This window comes from Propithecus coquereli, unplaced genomic scaffold (genome assembly GCF_000956105.1).
Source record: "Propithecus coquereli isolate 6110/MARCELLA unplaced genomic scaffold, Pcoq_1.0 Scaffold248, whole genome shotgun sequence".
In the NCBI taxonomy this organism is placed as follows: Eukaryota; Metazoa; Chordata; class Mammalia; order Primates; family Indriidae; genus Propithecus; species Propithecus coquereli.
Window position 1 is genome coordinate 2,617,081 of NW_012148041.1, and position 22,380 is coordinate 2,639,460.

A 22,380-nucleotide genomic window follows, 5' to 3' on the forward strand; every position below is an offset into this window, starting at 1 on the left:
GACAGTTTATGCAGTTAAGTTGCAACACATTTGGGGAAGGTGTGGGGACTCGTGGGTGGATCAGCGAGGGGTGGGCAGGGTGAGAAGCGGCAGCGCTGGGGAGTTATCAGATGCGAGGAAGAGCTGTCGGCGTCGTTGAGGAGACGACACGTAGGCATTTAAGCAGAGGATGGACATTTATCACACGGAGGTTGGATCAGATGACCTCAGAGGTTCCTGCAGACCTGGGGCTTCTCATGACCCTCAGGAGAGAGGGCAGTAAAGCCAAGTGGATGCTACCGACAAATCCTGCTTCACTGTCTTGCTGGGGCCGGGCCTCCGGAGGCTGCCACTTCTCCCAGCTTCCTTGTGGAGAGTTTGGGGGAGGGGAGGGAGGGAGTCTGTGGTTTCAGCCACCACCAAGGGGCAGCAGCAGGTGCTTATGGGGGTCACCATAAGAGGCCTTGAGCTGGGTCTCTGCGGGCTCAGGCCTGAGCCCGGCATTGCTCATATATATGAGGAGATTCCTCTTTTGAGAGCTGGCCCGGGGCTTGCAGTGGGCCCTGCAGCTCAGGACTCCATTAGGAAAGAGGGTGAGGACGGGGACAAAGCAGCCCTCCCCATCCATCCTGCCCCGCCCCATGCCACCTGCTTTCCTTGGAAAGTGGGGGTTGGCAGGAAGGTGCAGCCCAAGATTCCAAACATCCCTGGCATTTCCCTGTGTTCCCAGGGACAGGAAGGGTCTGGAACTATGACCACAGGGAAGGGTGGGTCTGTGAAATGTGAGGGGCTGGGGTTCCGGGACAGGAGAAATCACCGTGATAATGAAAATTACCGCTTCTCCAGCACCCTCCAGAAACCAGGCCGAACCTTAGACAGAGGCATTTAATCCCCCCACCCACCCTGCAACGTGGGTCTCCCTAAATTCCACCTCGCTGGCGAGGCAGGAGGCTCAGAGAGGGGCGGCGGCTTGCCCAAGGTCAGGCAGCTGTGTAGAGGCTGGCCATCCCTGAAGCTGGCGCTCCTCCCGCCCTCTGGGCTGCTGTCTGCCCTCCTGTCTCGCTGAGGGGGAGGATGCGTGCAAGAACTAGGGTCTGCGAGGGCTTCTCGGAGGAAGCGGGCCCTTGAGTACGGGTGGGGTTTGGAGAGCTGAGGGGACACCCAGCAGCCTGAGGCTCTGTCCCACGGCGGCTGGTGTTGGGGACAGGTGTTTACCAGGGCAGGCCTTAGCTAAGAGTCCTGGATGGGGACTCGAAAGCAGGCCTTAACCCCTTCTGTGTGTCCTAGGAGTGGATTTTCGGGTCAAAAACCTGCTGGTGGACAGCCAGTGCTTTGCGCTGCAGCTCTGGGACACGGCGGGCCAGGAGAGGTAACGCGCCGTCTGTGTCAGTCGCTGGCCCGTGTGTAGCGGGGTGGAGGGCGAGAGGCCGCCGGCGCCGCTGGGCCGGCCTCCCCTAAGCGTTCAGGAGGCCAGGCAAGGAGAGACGGGTCGGGCCCGAGTTGTGGCAGACGGAGCCGCAGACCCAGAGGCCCCTCGGGCGCATGTCAGCGCCACCCCGACGTGGCCCTCGGGGATGGCCACCCAACCACCTGTCCTTCTGAAAGCACTATAAAGCCACGAAAAAGGCTGAGGACCGTCTCTGTTTACTAATCGGGAAATGTCTCCAAGATATCTCGTTAACTGGAAAAACGAAGCGCAGAATACTGAATATTGCTGAGCACAAGGAATGTTTTACACCGAATTTGTATAAAGCAGGGGAGAAAGATGCGTTCGCGTATGTGTGTATATGTGAAATAGAACGAGAACGGTTACACGGCTGGGTGTTTCCGGACAGCCCTCGCGTATGCGTATATACAGGAAACATCTCTGGGATAATATTTAAGAAACTGGTAGCCTTGGTTGCCTCTGGGGAGGGGCACCGAGTGGTTGCAGGATGGGGAACGGGGAGGGAGAATTTTCACTGAGCAGCCTTTGGTCCTTTGCGATTCGAGCCAGGAGAGCTGAGAGCTGACGAGAGCCATGAGCCTCGTCAACGGTGACTCTGCCGTGGGCAGGAAGGCACGCGCACGCCTTCTGTGGGAAGCCGAGGGAGATGCAGACAGAGTGGCTGAGGCTGAGAGAGGCGGGGACCTGGGGCCGCTGCCTGGCGTGGCCTCACGCAGACTCTCTGGCAGATACCACAGCGTGACACAGCAGCTGCTCCGCAAGGCTGATGGGGCGGTGCTCATGTACGACGTCACCTCCCAGGAGAGCTTTGTCCACGTGCGCTACTGGCTGAGCTGTCTCCAGGTGAGCAGATGGCCGCTGGGGTGGGCACAAGTTTTTGGAGTCAAGAGGGAGCTTGTATCCTGCCCACTCCCCCTTTTCTCCCAGGATTACAAATGACACAACAGCACATATGGGTGACGCAACCCACTGAAGTCATGTGGTTGGATGAGCTGGGAGCATAGTAGTACAAAGAAACCACGACCACATGGTACAGCCTTCAAACCAAACTACTTCCTTTATCCTGTGAACATTTCTTTCCTACATACAGCAGCTCTGTTTGTGATGCCTTCTTACACCTGAGGATGACGCAGGTCTAGTGCCACTGCAAGTGATAATTCCTCTGTTTTTCCCCACATACACACTCAGTGCATAGCTACTGGAATTCTGCAGTGTGCGCTAGCACAGCAGAGGGGTATGAAGTTAGTCATGTTGTCTTCTTTCCAGAAGTTTCTAGTCTAGTTGAAGAGATGCAAAAGAAGCAAGGTAAGATAATGTGTGAGGAGGAGAGCTGGGCTCTGGGGTCTGACAGGACCTGGGTTTGAATCCCACTATCCCACTGTCCCACCCTAACTGTGTGACTTTGGACAAGTGACTTAACCTCTCTGAGCTTCAGTTTCCTGACTTCTCTCATAGGGGGGTCGTGAGGGCTAACTGACACAATTGCTTTCAGCACAGCACCTGGTGTATAGCAAACGGTAATCAGAAGCTGTTGTTATTGTTCACGGAACACTTAGGAAACGTGCCAAGGCAGCCTGTATGTCAAACACTGGACTGGTCACACACGCAGGAAAAGAGGGGCATGGGCAGGAGCAATCCAGGGAGGCTTCCTAGGGGAAGGGCCGTTGAGGCTAGCCTTGAATAGTAGGTGAGATGTTTGTAGGCAGATGGGGGAAGCGTCCGGGTGAGAAGTATGTGGAGTGGGTGTGACCTGGGAGGGCACCCGTGCAGGGCACGCTGTCATCTTGTAGGAGAGGAGGCCGAATCCCCCGGGCCCGGCACGCAGGGGCTGTGGCTGAGAGAACACGTTCTGTGTGCAGGACGCAGGTTCGGACGGGGTGGTCATCCTTCTCCTGGGGAACAAGACGGACTGCGAGGAGGAGCGGCAAGTGCCCACCGAGGCTGGGCAGCAGCTGGCCCAGGTAAGTGCCGGGCACGGCCCCCCCCCCCCGCCTGGCCCGGGCAGACGCCTCCCTGGCAGACAGTGAAGGGGTCTCCCTGGAGTGGGCCACCGGGATTGCCCGTTCCTGCCCCTGCCCTGGCCAAAGGCAGCCCGGCCGCCTCTGCCGCCGCCGGCTCAGTGGCGCGCAGACGCGCGGCCGCAACGCGGGCGAGCTGAACCTCACTGTCGCATCAGCAAGCTCCCACACGGTGTCCCAGCCTACAGAAAAATATCTGCAGGCTGGAAAAGGGTTTTAAATAGCTTCACTTAAAATTCCCAATCAAATCTTAATTTTATCTCCGGTCTCTAATTAACATGTTCCCTTCTAATGTATTCTGTCTTAAGACTCAAACTTTTCCTTGGGAAGATGACATCGAAAGCGCCACTGCCAGACAGTGGGGACCATTTATTTATGAATGGTGCTTAGCCACATTCTGGAAAACCCGGGCAGTGATAAAGAAGGGGGAAATCACTCTTCACTCCCTCACACGGGCCCTCCGGGCATTTCCACGCTGTGTTTCCTTCCCGTCTCCCCTCTCGGTTCTCATAACCATGAGGTCATTGTCGCCACTCCTGGTCCGCGAGAATTTTTTTTTTCTTAAAAGCAGTAGCTCATCCCTTTGATGTAGTCGTCCTCCCGCAATTCTTCCTAGGGGAACAACCGGAAATGTAGTCCCTAAAGGAATACGTAGTGGATACCCATGTATCGTGTATGATCAGACATGTTTATATGAGGGTGTTTTTACAGTATTATTTACTAGAACAAACATTTGGCAGCCGTTGGTGGTTAAATTGTGGAGGTCCATTTGAGAGGCCAGTATTTGCTGTGAAGAACCCTGTTCTGGAAAGATATTTAAGGGTGTGGGGGAAACGCTTATGATATGATGTGGAATCGGAAAAGCAGCTACGAATCTAGGTGTAGGTGGGTAGGTGCAGGCCGGGGCCACCAAAACAGCGATTCCGTAGGGTTTGATCTAACAGTACAGGGACGATTAGCACCCCCTCCCCCCCCGCTCCATAACAGGGGTACATGAAACAGAATGGGAATAGATACCCGAACGCTGACATCAGTGGGTTGTATCTGTACTTATACTTTTTATGCGGTATCTTCCATTATTTCCCCCAGTGAAATATTTTTGAAATCCAGAAACGTAAGTCACATTTATAAAACGTTCCCAGAGCATTTCTCCAAGTTGGGATGCAGGCTTTCCAGGTCACTCTGAAGGCAGTGTATGTCTCCGGGTTGTGTCCTTGACACCCTGGCCAGCCAGGGTGGAGGGACCCAGCTGGGGGCCACGGGCCACACTGAGCCGGGGCTGCGCCGCCCGTGGAGGCGGGCTTGGGGGAGCAGGGGGCGGGACTTTGGTGGCTGGGACTGCACCTGGCCTCTCGGTGGTCTCCCACAGGCACGCATGCCCTTCCCTGTCTGGCCTGCAGGAGCTGGGGGTCTCCTTTGGGGAGTGCAGTGCCGCCTTGGGTCACAACATCTTGGAGCCCATGGTGAACCTGGCCCGGTGAGTGCTGCTCCACCCTACCCCTCGCCACACAGAATCCTCTGGAACAGTCTCCAGCCCCATTCCTGACTCCTGTGTGGGAAGGCAAGGCCCATTCTGAGGAAAGGGGTCAAGGAAGCACCTAGTTTCCTAACAGGGAGGGAGAGAGCACTGCACTGAGAGTCTCCTGACTCCAGCCTGACCATTCCCATTAGCTGTATCCCTCCCCAGACGCCCTTTCCCCTCTCTGAGCCTCAGTTTTCTCATCTGTGAAGTGGACTGGGAAAGGGAGTGTCTGTCTCCTGCCCCCAGCCTTCCATGGATTTAGAATAAAATCCAGATGCTTGTACCCTCTCTAGTGCTGTCTCCCCTGCTCTCTTTCTCTCTCCCTCTCCCCCCCCCCCCCTCTCTCACACACACACACACACACACACACCGAGCTCCAACCACTGAGACGCCCTCCCTGACCACCCCCTCCCGATCCCACTTTAGATCACAGCTCCGTCTGTGTCCTTCATTGTCAGATTGACATTTGTCGTAATTAGGTATGCATTTGTCTGTTTGCTTGTCCAGGAGGGCAAGGCCATGTCTGCTTCGTCAGCCCCTCCCTCCATACCTAGGGCCTGGCTCATACCAGGTGCTCGGTAAATGAATAAAATGAGTAAGGGGTGACGGGTGCCAGAGCAGATGAGCTCCAGGTGCACGTGGCAAATATCCTGTGAATAAATACTTCCCAGCCCCCAAGCTCTCTCTCCACCCTGAACCTTGGCCCTCTGCCCAGGACGCGCCCCTCTTTCTTCCAGCAAACCCTGTCCATGGCTCAGGTCTTGGCTCAGATACTACCTCCTTCCTCCCCGAATGCCCCCAGGACCCGGCATGAGGTCCTCTGCGTGCTCCCCTGATCCAGGGTCACTCCTGGTTGCAGGTCTCCCTCCCTCACTACTCGAGGCAGGGAATGTTGGCCTCTCTGTAGTAACAGAGCCCCGCACACGGCGCCCGCACACGGCAGGCCCGAAGGAGTGCCAGAAAGAGTCAGAAGGCCGAAGTCTCTGCGGCTCCCGTGTGGAGTGCAGGGTGGGGGCCGAGCTGCTGGGGGTGGTCAGGGTGCAGCCTCCCAGCCCCGCAGCCACACCCAGGGCCCCTCCGTGCTGCTCCCGGGAGGTGAGAGAGGGCCGATGCCTGTGCATCCTCACGCAGGGCACTCAAGACGCAAGAGGACCGCCTGAAGGGCTCGCTGGTGGAGGTGGCCCCCAAGAGCCCGCGCAAGAGAGCCGGCTGCTGCTCCTGACTGCCTGTCCTGTCCGGACACGGCCACCCCCCTGGGTTCCCCCTCCCCCAGCTCCCATCCTGCCTCACAGGACACAGCAACGACGGACAGGACAAGCTTGGAAGTTCAGGAACATTCTCCTCAAATCAGAACTTGGTGTCCAGGGCGCAGGCTGTGTTACCTCTGCCCTCTGCCCTCCAGAGAAGGACTTCGCTTTGTAAATAAGGCTTGGGGGCCGGGGGTATTCTTTACAACTCTTTAAAGAAAGGAAAAGTCTAGAAAACCAGCTTAAGGAAAATACACCAAAATATTGGCTACATATCTGTGGGTGGTAAAATGATAGGGTGATTGTGAGGGGGTGTTATTTTCCTCTTTATACATATTTGTATTTTCAGGTTTTCTACAATGACGGGGTATTCTACAGATAAACAGGAAAGAAAGGCTGAGAAGGAGGAAAGACACTTTTCCAGGCGCTTGCTTTGGTGCCGATTCCTAATGGGTACAATCTGTTAATTACGAAGTCCTCCGTTCGTGGAAGCAGTCTCGATGCTCTCTGCCCGGCGGGGCGTTGCCGCCCTTGCTGCGCTCGTTGTTGCTGTGATATTTGCGAGTGCAGGATCCATGCCTGGGGAAGAGTGATGTTCTGATGGCCCCCGACAGGCCCCGATGCCCTCGGGTCTCCCTGAGCCCCAACTCGCTCCTTTCCCCATTATCCACCTCCAAGGGGTCACATTCGGGAGCTCTGCCCCCTGCCCCAGTGCCACAGCGTCCCCAGGGGCAGCCCTCTGCCCTGAGCTGTCAGTCTCTGGACGCATGTGAGGCACAGCTGGGGTGTGGCTGGTGTGGCCTGGGGAGCAGCGGGGACCCTGGATTCAGACTCACTGACAGGCTTCCCTTTGGAGCTTCGGCAGGAGTTCCTGGAGCCCCACAACTGTGACCTCCTGAAAGGTGGCTGCACCTTATAGCCCAGGGCCAGAGCGCCTAGTGCCCTCGGGGAGTCAGAGAGACAGCCCCTCTCCCGTCGGCCTGTCCCCTGTTGTCTGTGTTTGTGGCAAATGCCTGTCACATCTTGCCATCACCACCAACTGAATGTCCGGTACAAGCCGGCACTGAGTTTGGGACTTGGCAACCATTCAGGCACTGGGGGACTCCCCGGCTGAATCGGAGGAGACTTCAGTTTCACAGAGAGACCAGCGAAGACGGGTCCAGGGACAGTTACAGAGAGAGGATGAAGCAGATTGAGGAGAGCAGGTGGCGGAGGGCAGAGCCCCGTTGCCACCGGGTTAAGCGAAGTCTTAGCTCCTGGCCCCATCCCTCTCTCGGTTCTACGAGGGCTGCCTCGGCAGCAGTGAGCTCCCCGTCACCTGAGGCACACAGCCAGAGCCAGGTGACACTTGGCAGGAGGTGAGGCGGAGAAGATTCTAGCATCAGAAGCCAGCAAAGGCTGGGTTAGATGCCCTCCAGGGAGCCCATGCCACCTTCAGGCTATCTGCGGATGAGTCCTGTGATCCGGCCAGTTGATCCTCTTACTGGGCCTCTCGCTGGTTCTTTCCTCCCCCATTGTCTTCTCCCTTCTCCGACCCTGTCCCCAGCCCACAAGCCCTGCGTGCAGGGACTGGAACGAGTGAGTCCCGGCCCTGGCTGAGGGTGGGGGCAGGTCCTGCCGTTGCTCATGGCTCTCTCTGGGGTCCAGGGCCCCGGCAGGCACCGCCATCTCTGTCCTGTGGGCCAGGGGGTTAATGGGCAGGGAGGCAGGTGTGACTCCCGAGGGAGCCAGCAGAGCAGACGGAGCCCCTTATCCTTTGCGGGGCCCAGTGCAGGAGTGGTCCCCAGGCCTGCCCCTCCCATCTCACTCTGCTCTGGCCTCAGGCAGCTCAGGTGCCCTAGCGGCGGGGCGCTGGGAGGGACCACCCAGAACCCTCCGTTGCCTTCCTCTGGCTGGATCCGCCTTCCAGGCAGGGGCCAGGTGCACAGGGGCCACCAGACTTTCCCAGTGTTGAAGGGCTCGCCAGTTGGCAAGCAGGGCCCAGGAACCTCAGAGCGGCACGAGGTGGGTAAGGACAACAGCAGGAGGGACTCGCGGTAGACTTCAGAGTGAACTTTCAGGCAGGTGGCAAGTTCTCACAGCATGTCAGCCAAGGGGGCCCCTGGCTACAACTCGGCTCGAGGCTGATTAAGGAAGGTAGGACTGGGCTGAGGGGGCTCTTGGTGTGGACTGAGAAGGGGAGGGCGGGGGGCAGAATGGAGGTGGGGCAGGAACTCCAGGAGAAGAGAGCTTTTTGGAACTGAGGGTGGGCGCGGGCAGAACGGCAGCCATCCTCTACGCAGCGCCTGTGACGTGCCAGGCCCCGTTCTGAGCACTTGACTCCTAGTACCTCATTTAATCCTCACGTCAACGCCATGCGACTGGCACGTTACTGTCCCCGTTTGACAGACGAGGAGAGTGATGCAGTCACATAACCAGCAAGTGCTGGAGCTGGCCTCAAACCCGGCTCCAGTCCCCGAAAGCTTAACCCTTGGGTTTTGGAACTTCTCACAGCAAGAAGTGGATGCTTGGGCGGAGCAGGGCCAAGTCCCGCAAGCCTCTTGCCCTCCCCACCTCCTCTCCGGAAATAGTCCGTGGCATGGCGGCTGTGGGTCAGGAACAAGAGAGGAGAAGGCGATGACAAATGGCAGGAAAGTGGCCGACCCACCGCATTCGTCCAGGGCGGTTGGGGTATTTGGGCAGGTCCCTCATTTCCTCCTTCCCCTGCGGTCCCTGGATCCAGAGTCTGGGCCCCCAGAGGGGCGTTGGCATCAGAACTCACGGAGGTCCCCGCAGGCTCTGCTCAGCTGCCCTGGGGCCTGGGAGACCACGCCAGTCCTGCAGGCAGGGCTCTGCAGGAGGGGCTCAGGGACGCCTCCAAACCTGGCTTCGGACGCAAGAGAAGGGTCTCTCCCAGGCGCCCCGTGCAGGAGAAACGCGGAGGAAACTGCAGTCAGGACCCCTCTGGGCTGCCTTGTGTGCTGCCGGATCCGCAGGGCCTGGCGCAGAGAAACGCTTAGGAAATACTCCCAAATTAGGGAGCAGCTAAGGCACGGGGTGCTTGCCACATCCTCCTGAGTGGGGGAGGGCTGTGGGACGGGACACGGGTGGGCGAGGAGGAAGGACTGGCAGCTGGGTGCAGCCTCCCCTCGCCTTGCCAGGGACTCGCACGGCACAACCCGGAGGGCGGTGGTGCCCACGCCGGTCTGCCCAAGACTCAGCTGGGACCTTTCAAACATGCCAGACCCCAGACTAATAAATCGTGTTTCTGGGGCTTCTGTGTTTTTGAAACTCCCCAGGTGATCCCAATGCGAAGACAAGCTTGGAACCGCTGGTCACAGCTTTTTACACTTTTTCAAAGCCCTTCCGTATTCTCTTTCTCATTTTAACTGCGAATTAAGTTAAATCTGCCTATTTCATAGATGTGTGTGTGTGATCTTTATCAGATTATAAAAGCAAGTTGTACTCCCTGCAGAAATTTTAGAAATAAAGATATCACAAGGCGTTACTGAGGTAGAGGAACATTAAGTAATCAATCCTCCCAAGGCCCCAGAGCTGCCAAGTAGCAGCGTCAGGATTTGAACTCAGGCATTGATGGGGCCCATCCCATCAGGTTGCCGTGGGGTCTGGAGGGGCCGATGTGTGCCAGGGCAGGCACATGTGTGGGCCGCTGTACGCGGGGGCTGTGGAAGGAGGGGGCTCAGCAGGGGCAGGGGAAGCGGCCTTGGGGCTGTTTCCTGCGCTGTCCTTGTGTCTGCCACAGAACGGAGCCCAACGCCACGTTCACTGCCTCCTTCGCCACCACACCTGTGCGACTGCTCCGGCTCAGCCATCCCGGGGTCTGCGGTGCCATCCTGCCGGCGGGGCTGCTGGCCAACGGCTTATGCTGCTGGCGGTGGGCCGGGGCCCAGGCGCCCCCACCCGCTCCTCGCCCTGACCAACAGCCTCATGGCAAACATCACGCTATCCGACCTGCTCCTCCTGCTGCGGAGCTTCCTGCCACACGCCGGGGGCTGCACCCTGCCGTCTGCACCACCAGCCAGGCCGCCAACATGGCCACCATGTTCTGCACCTTCTGCAGCATGGTGGCCACAGCTCTTCTGTGCCCTGTGGCCGCGGCCCGGCCTGATGTGGCCTTACTAGCTGGCCGGGGCACCCGCTTGCTGCTGTGTGGGGCCATGTGGGTCCTGGGCCTCACTGCGTCCCTGCCCGACTGGCTATTCCAGCAGGTGGCAGTGGAGGGGGAGACGGCGGGGGCCCCCACGACCCGGGCCTGCCTCTTGCTCCTGAGCCTGGCTCGGACCTCCTGCTACTTCGCCTTGCTGGGAGCCCTGGCCTTCCTGCCCCGCCTGCTGGGGCTGGGCTGCTCTTCCAGCCACATGTGCTGGCTGCTGCGGCCGTGGCTGCGAGGTCCCACGGGGAGAGCATCCAGGAGCACCAAGAGAACACAGGGCTCATCCTCGTGGCGCTGCTGGTTTTCGTGCTGATGTGGGGCCCCTGCTCCGTGCTGGGCTGTGTGGCGGCCACGGACCTCCTGCCTTCCACACTGGAGGCTTTTGTGGCCTCCAGCCTCTGCACCATCCTGGCCTACTCCAATTGTGCAGTCAGCCCCATCCTCTGCTTCTACCTCTCCCGCCCCTTCCGAGCAGGACTCCGGGACCTCTTCTGTAGGCCATTGACAGCCAGGCGTCCCAGAGGTGTGGGAGGGGCAGCCACGGGGATGGAAAGAGTCCAGCCTGGCCCGTGGGGCCCAGTGGGGGTCTCAGAGGCCAGGGTGGTGGAAGGGCTGACACTCAGTTGCACCTTCTTCACATTCATCTTCTGTTACGAGGACGAATTCACTAAACACATGTAGGGCGCGTAGAATTGTGTCTGGTGCTTAGTGCATACGTATGCGTGTTGGTCGTGGCTACTGTTACCATTTTATCAATTCAGGGGCATCTGAAGTGAGTGGAAAAGAGGGTGGCAGAGGCGCTTCCAAAGGCGGAGAAGTAGGCGGAGGAATGATCTGGGGGCTGCAGCCTGCGGTCCTCAATTCTGAAGGCCAGAGCTGGGGGGACAGCTGCAGCCCGGGTTGGGGCTCAGAGCCCGGGAGTGCCTTTCAGTGCCCCTCCCTTCTCTGCCCACCCCTCTGCAGCTCTGTCCCGCACACCCCTTGGCCCAAGATGGGAACAAAAATAAAAAGTCCACCATGGAGCCATGAGTCTGTGCCTGTGAGTGTCAGAACATCCTCCCTTCTTCCCCGCGGTGTCTCCCCTGAGGTAGCTGGGGCGGGGATCTCTTTTAGGGCCTCTTCCTTCTCTCCAGAGCCCAAGCTGAGGGCTCCATCTTCCCCACCCACCGGCCTCCCTGGAGCAGGCCTCAGTCTTCCGTGTTGGCCTGGAAACCAGGGACACTGTCTCTGCTGAAATCCCCAAGACAGCATGTTCTGCTTGATGATGGCATTACCAGCTAAACACACACCGCACACACACACACACACACACACACACACACACGCACGCACACACACATGCACGCACACATGCGCACATGCCCTGATTCTCTGGTGAAAAGCCTGGGAAACATTGTGTTGCACCAAGTCAAACTGAAATCTTCGCTGTAGGACTTATCAGAGCCTTGGAAATCCTAAAGGCCATTTAGATTCTCTGACAGGGGCTCACAGCAGGTGGTTTCCCAAACTCCACGCCAGGGAACCAGCATCCTGTGGAACACACCTTGGGAAGGAACTCAGGAGAGAAGCTACAGCGTCGGGCACAACAGACGCCCTCGGCATCCTGTCCCGTCCTGGGGCAGCGGCTCTGAGCCTCGGTTTGTCTGCCAGGCAGGCGTCTCCTCCCAACACGTTCCCACGGTGCCCACGGAGCGGTTCTGGGAACTTCCCTTCTGCCGAGCTGCGACCCCACCCCGTTCCCACTCAAAGCATATCGGAATGCAGGTCAGAGGGGCGTCTAATTACAGGGACAGCCATGAATCAGCTAATTCACTATAAAATCGTAAGAAGTAAACAAGTCCCAAACTTCGGAATAATTAGTACTGAATTCCTTGTGACACGCAGGTTGGGAATGGCTCCCTGGAGGGCTAATCCGAGAACAAACTCGCCTGGAAAAGGGGTGTGTCCCCTTCCACTGTGATGCTGGCCCCTCATGGCCACAGGGATTTATACGTGAAGAGGGACAAGGGGAGGAAAACGGTGTTTCCTGTGCACCTAAAGCACAGTGTGTCCCGGGCACTTGTCACAACATCCTGTGCACGTGCTACCTGTCACTCTGGCCACACGACAGCCCTGCAGGGGAGGAGCGATGGCCCCGTTGCACGGAGGGCAGGAACCTGTCATGGGCTCACGGCCCGTGAGTCATCCATGCCGGGCCAGGAGCCCCGTTTGGTGCCCACAGCCTCCGGCCCCTCCCGTCGGCCTGGCGTCAGTACCCCACGATTGTAGCTCACTGCCCCCCTGGAGCAGGGGATCCCCCGAGCGTACGACTCCGTGCGTGAGCCTCCAACACCTGAGTGGGGCCCGGCGCTAATATTCAGTGGGTACTTGATGTGAGACGAGTGACTGAGTGATCACACGCAAGGAAGTGATCGTGTGGCCTCTCTCACTTGCTGTTTCACTCAGAGTAAACGCCAAAGGCCCCCCAGACTATAAGGCCCTGTGCGTTCTGGCTTCTTCACCCCCAGCCCTCTCCCGCACCTTCCCTTCCCAACTCAGCTGCGGCCTCCCTGCGCTCCTGCGAACGCCCACGCCGCCCGACCTCAGCGCTCTTCCCCTCCTTGGAGCCCTCTCCGAATACCAGCCTGGCTCCTGGTCTCACCTCCTTGGGGCTCTCCTCCCTGCCACCTCCTCAGAGAGGCCCTCCCTGACCCCTCGCCTAGAACATCACCCGCCACTGTCCACCCTCATCGTCTCTCCTCCCGCTCACCATACCCGCAGTGACGTGATTGACCCGTGCGTTCATACGCTTGCTGTTCGTCCCCAGCTCACTCGCGCGTTTGCTGCAGCGCGGAGACACAGCGGCGTCCCCAGTGCCCAGCGGAGCGTGGCGCGTGGCGCCTGCTCAGGAAATCCCTGCTGAACAAAAGCACCGAGGGAGGAGAGAGAAGAGGACCTGGACTGCCGAGCAGCAGCATCTGTGCTGCATTTTTCAGAGGAGAAGAAAAACAAGGGACTTTACTAAAAGAACCAAATTTACTTCAGATTAAGGCAAATTCCACAGAGATTGTCAGAGACGGGCACAGGACCAGACACCGTAGAAACACCACCATCATGCATGACAGGGGCAAGTGGAGCCGGGCAGCAGACAGGGCGGGGCCTGCCTCCACCCGGCACGAGGGACCGGCGGGCTGAGCCCCATGCACAGGAGGGACTGGCATGCGTGACCCGCCCCGAGAGGGCGGGGGCTCGCGCGAGAGCCCTTTCCCGCCCCGCCCACGGCAGGGGCAAGAGCTCGGCTCAGATGCCAAGCCCAAGGATGAAGGACCAGGGTGTGTCTGGGGTGATGGGATGAGACAGGGTGACCCTAGAGCCAAGACGGCCTGGGGTGAAAGGTCACATTTGTTAGGAGTGGTGGGGGGAGCTGGGCGTGGGATGTACGGACCCTCAGGACGTCGGAGCTGAAGGAAGACTGGGCCTGTCTGGCCAACCCTCTCACCGTACCCGTGGAAACTGAGGCCCGAAAGGCAGAAGGGCCGTGCGTGGGTTTCCCCCGCAGGCAGGGTGGAGGCAGGCTCGTGCCCAGGGCTGAGAGGGCAAAGAGCGGGGCACACGGGCACCAGAGCAGGGCTGCTCCTTGCCGGGCCCCCAGGCGGGCAGAGCAGGGGGCACCAAGGGCCCTGTCAGCCTCTGGAGGGAGAACGGGGTGCCCGGAGCTAGGAGTGGACCGTGGCGGCGCCTGCGCATCTGCGTGTCTAGAGCCGACGCCACGCTGGGCTTGAGAGGCACCTCAAAGGACTCTGCTGAAAACCCCTGTTTCAGGCCCATCCTGTGGCCCAGGGTCCACCCTCGCAGCCCCCACGGCTCCACAGGGCTCTCACTGCACACAGTGTCCCTGGGAGAGGTCACAAGAAATAGGGCACCGGATAGATAACGAGGTGGGGGCCGGGGACAGGAGCAGACGCCACTGGATGGGGGAGGGGCCGGAGGAGGCCAAGCCCGGGCTTCAGGGACAGGTGAGCAATGTAGAGATGCCTGGGGGGATGGGGACCCCAGGGACCCCGATTATTTTTCACACCTCTCTGGCTGGGCTAGAGCCAGGTGTTGGGGAAGAAGAGAAGAGCTGGGATCCAGACCCTGTACCCCCTCCAAGACCTGTACCCCCCAACTCCCTGGGTTTGGCCAGTAAGTGGGGCCAGGAAATTGAATGGGGGTCTCCAGTGGTCCCCTGCCGGCCTCCCAGGCACACAGATGTCCCAAAGTCCAGGCAGGCCGTCTGTGGGGAGTCTGGGGACTCCGCCCACCATTCCACCGGCTGCCCCCAGGCCCCAGCCGGCGGCCTGCTGTGGAGCAGGTTCAGATGTGTGTGTGCAGGGGGGAGGCAGGGGGCGTGCGGGCTGGGGACTGCGGGGGTGAGTGTGCTGGCGCTGCGGGCGGGGGGCGCGGGCGGATGCCCTGTGCCTTCATGTAGGACACCAGCTGGTCGGGGATCTCGGCCAGCACGTCCCGGGCCAGGCGGGCCATGCTCAGCACGTGGTTGCCTGTGCGGTCCACGTAGTCCCGGAAGGGCACGAACTGGCGAGAGAGAAGGCAGAGTCGGGCAGTGCCTCCCACTGGACCCCAGCCCCCCAGATCTCCAGGCCTGGGGCCATGTCCCCGCCCCACCTCCAGCCTCTGCTCACTTTACTTAACCCGCCTTGGTGAATTCCCTGACTGTGTCATAGTCACGGTTCTTTCATTCAGCGGACAGTCACTGAGCACCTATTCCACGCCACCACACACCACGGAACGAGATTCCCTGGGCTCCAAAGTCTCAGCCGCAAGCGGGGCACCCAGCAGGTGCTCAGGGAACGCTGACTGCATCCCCTGACCTCTGTGGCACGTGCCCTCCGCTCTCCGCAGAGCCCCGTCTCTGGCCTCTCTCCTCCCCTTGTCTCTCTGGGGCTAATCTGGCGACACCCAAAGCCAGGCCTCCCTGGCCTCCTCCCTCACTGCTGCCGCCGGGACCTGGCCTGGGGCTGGTCCCACCTCCCAGACTACCCTCGCTCTGGCTCCCAGCCCCATCTTTGGCGTCCAACCCGGGATACTCTTTTTTAAACCAAGAGGGTATGGAGAATGTCAGTTTTTTACGCCGCATATCCTAAGCTCTAGGGCCCCGTCTGCAGATTCCCGAGGGAAGTGCTGGCTGAGGGGCATCTGCCTGGCTGGCTGGGAAATCCCTGAGGACGAAGACCTTTCTGCTCATCATTCTGCATCCTACGTGGGGGTGTGAAGACATTGATTCAGTTAACCGAGGGGCGCCTGCCCTTGGAGAGGGCTCTGCACTAAAGACACCCCTCCACCTTCAAGGGGTTTGACCTCTCACTGCGAAGGCTGCCAGGCAGAAAACAACAGAAAGCGCAAGACTACAGGGGCCTGGGGACTCAGGGAGGGCTGGCAGAGTGTCTGGGTCATGTTCGGGGCACCAACGTTGGGGCTGAGTCTTGGACATGGCAGGGAGGGGTCCAGCCCAGAGAGAAGTGTGGCCTGAGGACGAGTCCCGTTCCCTTCTCTGGTGGCCAGGTCACTCTGGGGCTTCCAGCGCCTCCCTGCAGGGCCCTTCCCCAGGGAAGCCCCCAAAGGGGGCATGAGGTCAGCCTGGCTAGACGGGCTCCGGCATCTCCCATGCAGCAGGCAGGGTCTGGGCTTCACCTGGACGATGTCCCGTTCAGCCAGCTTCCCCCGGGAGGAGATCCGCACGTCGTCCCCGTCCAGCTCCACCATGGCTGCGCGGGGAGGGGCAGCAGGGCGGGGGGCGGGGCAGGTTAGTGGCGGACACCTGGGCCTGGCAGGACTTGTCCTCCAATCCCAGCCCAATCCAGGGCAGAGACCATTGGCCCACAGCCCACGTTGGAGACGAGGAAACTGAGGCCAGGAGACAGGAGGAGCCCAGCCAGGCGAGCCTCAGACTTCTGGCGCAGAGCTCCAGCTCCCCACCCTCCCCAGGCTCCTGGGGCTGGGGGGCGAAGGCTGACTCAGGCCTCCTCCCCACAGCCTCGGGACGTGGGCGCGGCGCACACCCTGGCCTGACACACCCCTCCCTGCGCAAATAAACACCCCCTCACGCCCTGCACACTCACCCAGCCACACGCGCCCAGGCGTGAGTGCCCGCTCTTTTGGGAAGGGTCCTCTCCAGGGGCCTGGAGCCTCTGGGGAAGCACTGGGTGGGGGTGGGTGATCGGGACAGAGAGGGGGGACGGCCGCGGGACTCACCATCGAACTCCGCCTGGCCCACCCCGACGATGATGATGGACATGGGCAGTTTGGCAGCCTGGAAGGCAGCAGGGCGTGGGGGAAGGTTGGACCCAACGAAGGGCCAGTGGAGAGAAAGGAGAGGGCACCGGTCAAAACAAGAGAGGCGGGGACAGGGAAGAAACAGAGGAGGGAACACGGAGAGACAGAAACACAGGAAAGGGGCAGGGACAGGCAGGAGGTTAGAGAGAAAGACCAAGGGATACCAAGGTGGGGCCCCAGAAGAGGAGAGGGAAGGAGGCAGAGGTGGGTCCCAGGTCTGCTTGTGCGAGCCGCCCCGTCCCCTCCTCCGCCGCCGGGCCTCTGCCACGTAGGGCCCCTCTTTTATGTGGTTGTGAGGACGGGCCAGTGCGGCCGCAGCGGGGTGCGTTTCACAGGGAGACCGGGCAGGTGAGCCATGTCCCTGGGCTCCCCCGCTCTGAGCCCCCCACCTCCTCTGCCTGGCCAGGCCGGCAGGGCTCTGTGCAACAGTCCTCCAGACAGCTGGCGAGGGGGCCACAGGAGTCTGGAGGGGTGCACCGCCCACTGCGGTAGAGGGCTGGGCACGGAGCTCACTAGCCAGGCCCCGTCCACCCCCACTCCACCGCCCGGCCCTCCCGCGAGTCCCAGGAGGCTCCAGCCAGGAGCCGGATGCCGGCAGCAGGTCCCAAGGGTGGTGGGGGAAAGGAGAGGCCACCCCCCAGTCCACCCCCCAGCGTATCCCTAAAGTGGGAGGAAGAGACCCCTCAAACTGCGCCCCAGCCACACACCCCCCGCCATCCTCACTCACGTTGACGATGGCCTCCTTGGTCTGCGCCATGTCCGAGATGACGCCGTCCGTGATGATGAGCAGCACCGAGTACTGGGAGCCGTCCTGCACGGCCGCCGCGCTCCTGGGCAGGGCGGCGCAGGCTGAGGTCTGCCCGGGGCTCTGGGCACGCTCCCCCCACAACAAGGACCCTGAACACTATGGGGGACAGCTCTTGGGGTCTCTTCAGGGTCAGGGCTCCTTGAAAAGCAAGTCCACAGGAAGAGACCGGTGTGGAAACACAGACCTGTGAGCTGCGGGGAGGGAGTCCGGCGGCCCCGCACTCACCTGGCCACGTGGGTGACCACGGGGGCGAAGTTGGTGGGGCCGTAGAGCTGCACGGTGCGCAGGCTGCGGTGGTACGCCTCCAGGATGCCGTCGATGCCGCAGCACGAGGGGTTCTCTTGGTTGCCGTTCTGGGGGCACGGAGGGCGGGGAGGCGGTGGGGGATGTGCAGGAACAGAGCCGGGCCGGGAGGCCTGCAGCCCCGGGCTCCCAGATCCCCTTCTCTGGGGCCGGGGGAGGGGCTCCCGGGGCCCACCCTGAAGGGCAGTACATGCTCCGGGTGAGCAGGTCCAAACCCCTCTTTGCCCCACTCCCTGCTCGTGCTCAGAAAGAACCCTGAGAGCCACCACGCCCTGACGTGACTGCTGGGTCTGAGCAGCTCAGGAAGAACCTGCCACTGATCCGTCCTCACGTGTCCTGTGCCCAGCACAGAGCCTGGCACTCCAGACACAGCAGGGACCGTCTGCTGTGACTTAGCGTCTCCAGCTCACATGAACGAGGGAGGGAGCCTGAGCAGTTACCTCCCCAGGGCTAGGACCCCCAGATGATGCCACATTCTACATCCTCCCCGGGACCCCACCTCATCCCATCTCGGCACCAACTCGGGGAGCTCCTGGAATGACCTGCGGTTGCTCGTACCCAACCCACACCCCCTTATCCTCTTTTCTGGGGCCTGGGGGATGGGTCAGCCGCAGCTCCCCTCCACCGGCCCCTGCGTCTTGTCAGGAACGAGGAGGCCAGAGCCAGCTGTGGGTGGCTTCAGACCTAGAGGGGAAGCGTTTGGGAGCAGGGTGGGGAGTGCGTTTCCGGAGGCCTCACTCCAAGACCCCTCTGCGCTGCAGGCGGTCTACCCACAGGGGCTGCGCTTTACAGCCCTGAGCTCAGAGGACGGGAAATCCTCCCCGCACCGCTCCCGAGCCTGTCCCCACACCCCAGCCTGACCAGCCCTCAGCCCTGCGCCCACCAGCAGGGCCTCCTACCAGCGGGAACTCGTGGGACACCCTGCCGTCTGGGGGCAGCTTGGCCCCGAAGCCAAGGGCAGGGAACATCTTGTCGCTGTCGTAGTGCTGGATGATCTCCCCGACGGCGGTCAGTGCCAGCGCGTAGGCGTTCAGCTGGTAGGGGCTCATGTAGTGCAGGGACGTGGACTGCGAGGGGTTTCCTGCGACACGGGCGTGGGAACATTTGTCGGCCCGGACCCTCCAGCACCCCAGGTTCAGAATGCAGAACCCCTAACTTTCATTTATCCTGGACTCCTCTTACCTCGAGTTCTCCCCTTTAGCGAATCCTGGCTGCCGAGCCTTCAGGGCAGAGCCAGGACCCCCCCCACACTCCGTGCCACCACCCTCTGGCTTCAGGGTTGCGGCCGCCTCCTACCTGCTCTCCCTGCACCCGCCCGCCTGCCCAGCACGCCGCCAGAGAGAGAGCCGGCAAACCCGCCAGGCCGACCGTGCTCTCCTCGGTGCGAGTCACCAACGCTCCATCTCACCCGGGACAAAACCCGGAGTCCTTATGGGAGCCCCCGAGGCCCTGTAGGATCTGGCCCCAGGCCCCTCTCATCTCCTGCCATCCTCCCTGTCACTCCCTCAGTCCCAGCCTCACGCTGTTGCTGCCTCGGGACCTTCGCATTGGCTGTTCCCTCTGCCTGGGACACTTTTCCCCAGATGAGGTCTCTGCTCAAGGGTCGTCTGCTCACTGTGGTCATCCCCGAGCAGCCCGTTAAAAGTTGCAGCCTCCCCCAATCCTCCCATCCCTCTTCCTGCCCTGGTTTTTCCCCAGGGCCCTTGTCACCACTAATATAGTCCATATTTACTTGTTTGTTCACTAATAAGAAGCAGTTCGGCAAACTGCCAAGGTAGCAAACCTGTCTCTATTGTTCTACTGGCTGTGTGATCTGGCATAAGCTCCTTAACCTCTCAGCCTCAGTCTCCTCATCTGTAAAATGGGAGTAATGATACTTCCCACCTCACAGGATTGATGTGAGGATTAAGCAGATGTTGTTATTATTATAACTATCATTACTGTTATTGTTACTAAGGTCCCTCCCAGCTCTGACAGCCCAACACAATACGATGCTGGGCCCTGCAGCCATAAGAGGGGTTTCTGACACAGCTGAGCAGGGCGAGGCCTGGGCATTTCTGATTGGTGCAAAAATGAGCACTCAGCACCCTACTGGGGGGCCAGAAGCCAAGGTGGTGGTGCTTCTAACAATGCACAGTTTGGTGTCATGATCACTCCTGGACACTTGGCCCCAGCCTGACACTGGGGGAGGGAAGGAAGCCAGGACAGCCCCAGCAAGGTGAGGACGGGGTCCCTGGGCTGGGTCCTGCCTCCCTGAGGACCAGAGAGCTCAGTCTTGGCTCTAGGTCTCCCCTCTAGCCTAGGGGCTGGACTGCGCAGAGGAGGTGGGATTTGATCTTGGTGGGAATCGTCTCTTATCCAGGGCTTTGCACAGGCCCGGAGCACACACTGTCCCATGCCCCCGGGAGACTGGGTGCTCCTCCAGGGCAAGGCTGTGTTCAGGGCATACAGCCCCAGAGCCCAGAGTTGTTAGTGTCCGTGGTGCCACCTAGGGATACTGTTGCCACCTTGGCTGTATCTTTGGTCCTCCAGGACTAGATACCGCCTCTTCAGTGAGGAAGAGGCCAGAGTCGCAGGGACATGGCTCCCAGCCAGGGCCCACGACACGGCCCGTAGAAGCCCTCCCCGTCCCCCACGCCGCCACTCACCATTGGAGGCAGTGAAATCGATGGCCACCGTGAAGTTGATCTGGGTCCTGGAAGGGAGAGAGCAGGAGAGTCACCCGGAGAGCGGCAGCGCTGGGGCAGGCTGCGCAGTGCGTGGCAGGGAGGGAGAAACCTGACTGCCACCTGGTCCCCTGCCCTTCCAGTTCTGGGACGCTAGGATCATAATGCCAGCTGTGCCCCCCTCCAAAGGACTGTTGTGGGCATCAAAAGCGTTAGGCAGCGGGAAAGCCCTTTAAGACGAATTCGTTCTGCGTGGGCACGTGGCTCTGATTGTGTATTTCCTCCCCAGACCCTGTCCCCTGGGCCCGCCCGCGTGTGCTGGGGGAGTTCGGGTCTCACTGGATTTCTGGGTCAAATTTGGAGTCAGATTCAGGGCTAAAACTTAGCGACAAAACAGAGTCAAACCGGCATCATGCATCTCCTGAGGAGAGAACAAAACACCACCCATGAAGTTGTCTTGTCAAAAAACGGAGCCTGAATCGGATGCTGCCTCCAGAGCCATCTTCCAGTCATTCGCAGGAAACACAGGGGCCAGGGGGCATGTTGAATGCCACACAGGAGTGCAGCCGGCAAAGGATCACTACCAGAACCTCCCACTGGCTGGGCCTCTCAGGCCAGTCTGGACCGACTGAGTCAGAACCTCCCGGTGCGCGCAGGGCTCGGCCTCAGCACGCCGCTCGGGCGCTCGGAGGAGCCCATCGATCAAAAGAGGTTTAAGGGACGAAACCACCAATCGCAGTGGGGATCTTGCCCAGATTTCTGATTCAAAAAAAAACAATTAGAAGAAAATTTATAAGACGGGGAAATTTGAACACTAACCAGATACTTGGTATTAACGAACTGTTCGTTTTTTAGGTATGGCTATGGTATTGTGGTTATGTTTTAGAAAGAAAGCATTATATTTTAGGGACACATCCTGAAGTATTTGGGGACGATATGTGATGGCTGGGATTTGCTTCAAAATAACTGGATGCTGGGAGGCTGTGGTGGGAGGATTGCTTGAGCCCAGGAGTTCAAGGCCAGCTTGGGCAATGTACCAAGACCCCATCTCAAAAAAAAAAAATCTAAAATAAAATAAATATTAAGAAAAACTGGGTGAAGGGGAAAGTGCATGGAGCAAGACTGGCTCTGAGTGGTAATTACTGAAGCTGGAAGAAGAGCACCTGGGGTTGAGTATACCTTTTCTCTACTTTTGCACATGTTTGAAATAAATTTTCCATAATGAAAAGTTAGGTTTTGGGGACTCAAATTCAGGGTTGAAATTCTCTGCGGGCTTTGCTGTTCTAGGTTCTGTGCCAGGTGCAGACGGCAAAGCTGACAGACATGAGTCCCTGATAAAGTCTAGTCCTGTGGTTCTCAGTGTGGAATCACAAGGGGAGTTTGTTGCAAAAGAAGATTCCAGAGCTCCACACCAGAGATGCCAATTCAGCTGGTCTGGAGTGGGGTCCCAGAATCTGCCTCTTTCACAAATATCCCCTGACCTCATCTAGGGCTTCTGAGTAGGGGGTGCTGGGATCACACTTGGGGAAACTCTGTTCCAGTGGTTCTCAGTTGGGGCCGTGGATGATTAAGACGAGGGTGGCCTCACTTTCCCTGCATTTAGCAGAAGGGCCTTATCAGAAACCACAGCTCTCTCTCTACCTGATCACAGCTGAGCTGCTGCTCATGGGCCCCTCATCCTCCAAGAAAGGTCAAGGACATGGTTAGCAGGAGACTCAAACCAGAGTCTGCTGGCCACGTCTGTCCTTCCCACGCTCTTTCCCATCTTCTGCTGGCTGGGGGCGGAGCATCCAGTGGACTCCAGCCTCTAGGGGAAAAGGAGCCACGAGATAGCAAGAGCCTGGGTCCCTGAATGACTGTATGGATCCCCTCTCCACCCAACCCTGACATCCCACAGATGAACCTTTATTTGTCTTAAGCCTTGA

The 22,380-nt window shown here is 59.6% G+C and overlaps 2 protein-coding genes and 1 pseudogene across 2 annotated transcripts in view; 2 read left to right on the top strand and 1 right to left on the bottom strand.

The window, feature by feature from the left end:
- RAB44 (RAB44, member RAS oncogene family) overlaps positions 1-6,188 on the top strand; it is a 31,538-nt gene extending 25,350 nt beyond the window's left edge. The window contains exons 10-14 of the mRNA XM_012646592.1: positions 1,267-1,348; positions 2,155-2,269; positions 3,286-3,387; positions 4,845-4,921; positions 6,098-6,188. Of these exons, the coding sequence (XP_012502046.1) occupies positions 1,267-1,348; positions 2,155-2,269; positions 3,286-3,387; positions 4,845-4,921; positions 6,098-6,188 (467 nt within the window). The remainder of the gene's footprint in view (positions 1-1,266; positions 1,349-2,154; positions 2,270-3,285; positions 3,388-4,844; positions 4,922-6,097) is intronic.
- Positions 6,189-9,850: 3,662 nt separating this feature from the next.
- On the top strand, positions 9,851-11,997 carry LOC105812197 (annotated as a pseudogene).
- Positions 11,998-14,174: 2,177 nt separating this feature from the next.
- The window catches only part of CPNE5 (copine V), a 111,502-nt gene continuing 103,296 nt past the window's right edge, over positions 14,175-22,380 (bottom strand). Inside the window, exons 14-20 of the mRNA XM_012646580.1 lie at positions 20,438-20,484; positions 18,689-18,870; positions 17,712-17,839; positions 17,406-17,508; positions 16,598-16,655; positions 16,037-16,110; positions 14,175-14,920 (exon numbers count right to left, since the gene is read on the bottom strand). Coding sequence (XP_012502034.1) covers positions 14,702-14,920; positions 16,037-16,110; positions 16,598-16,655; positions 17,406-17,508; positions 17,712-17,839; positions 18,689-18,870; positions 20,438-20,484 — 811 coding nt within the window. The 3' untranslated portion in view covers positions 14,175-14,701. The remainder of the gene's footprint in view (positions 14,921-16,036; positions 16,111-16,597; positions 16,656-17,405; positions 17,509-17,711; positions 17,840-18,688; positions 18,871-20,437; positions 20,485-22,380) is intronic.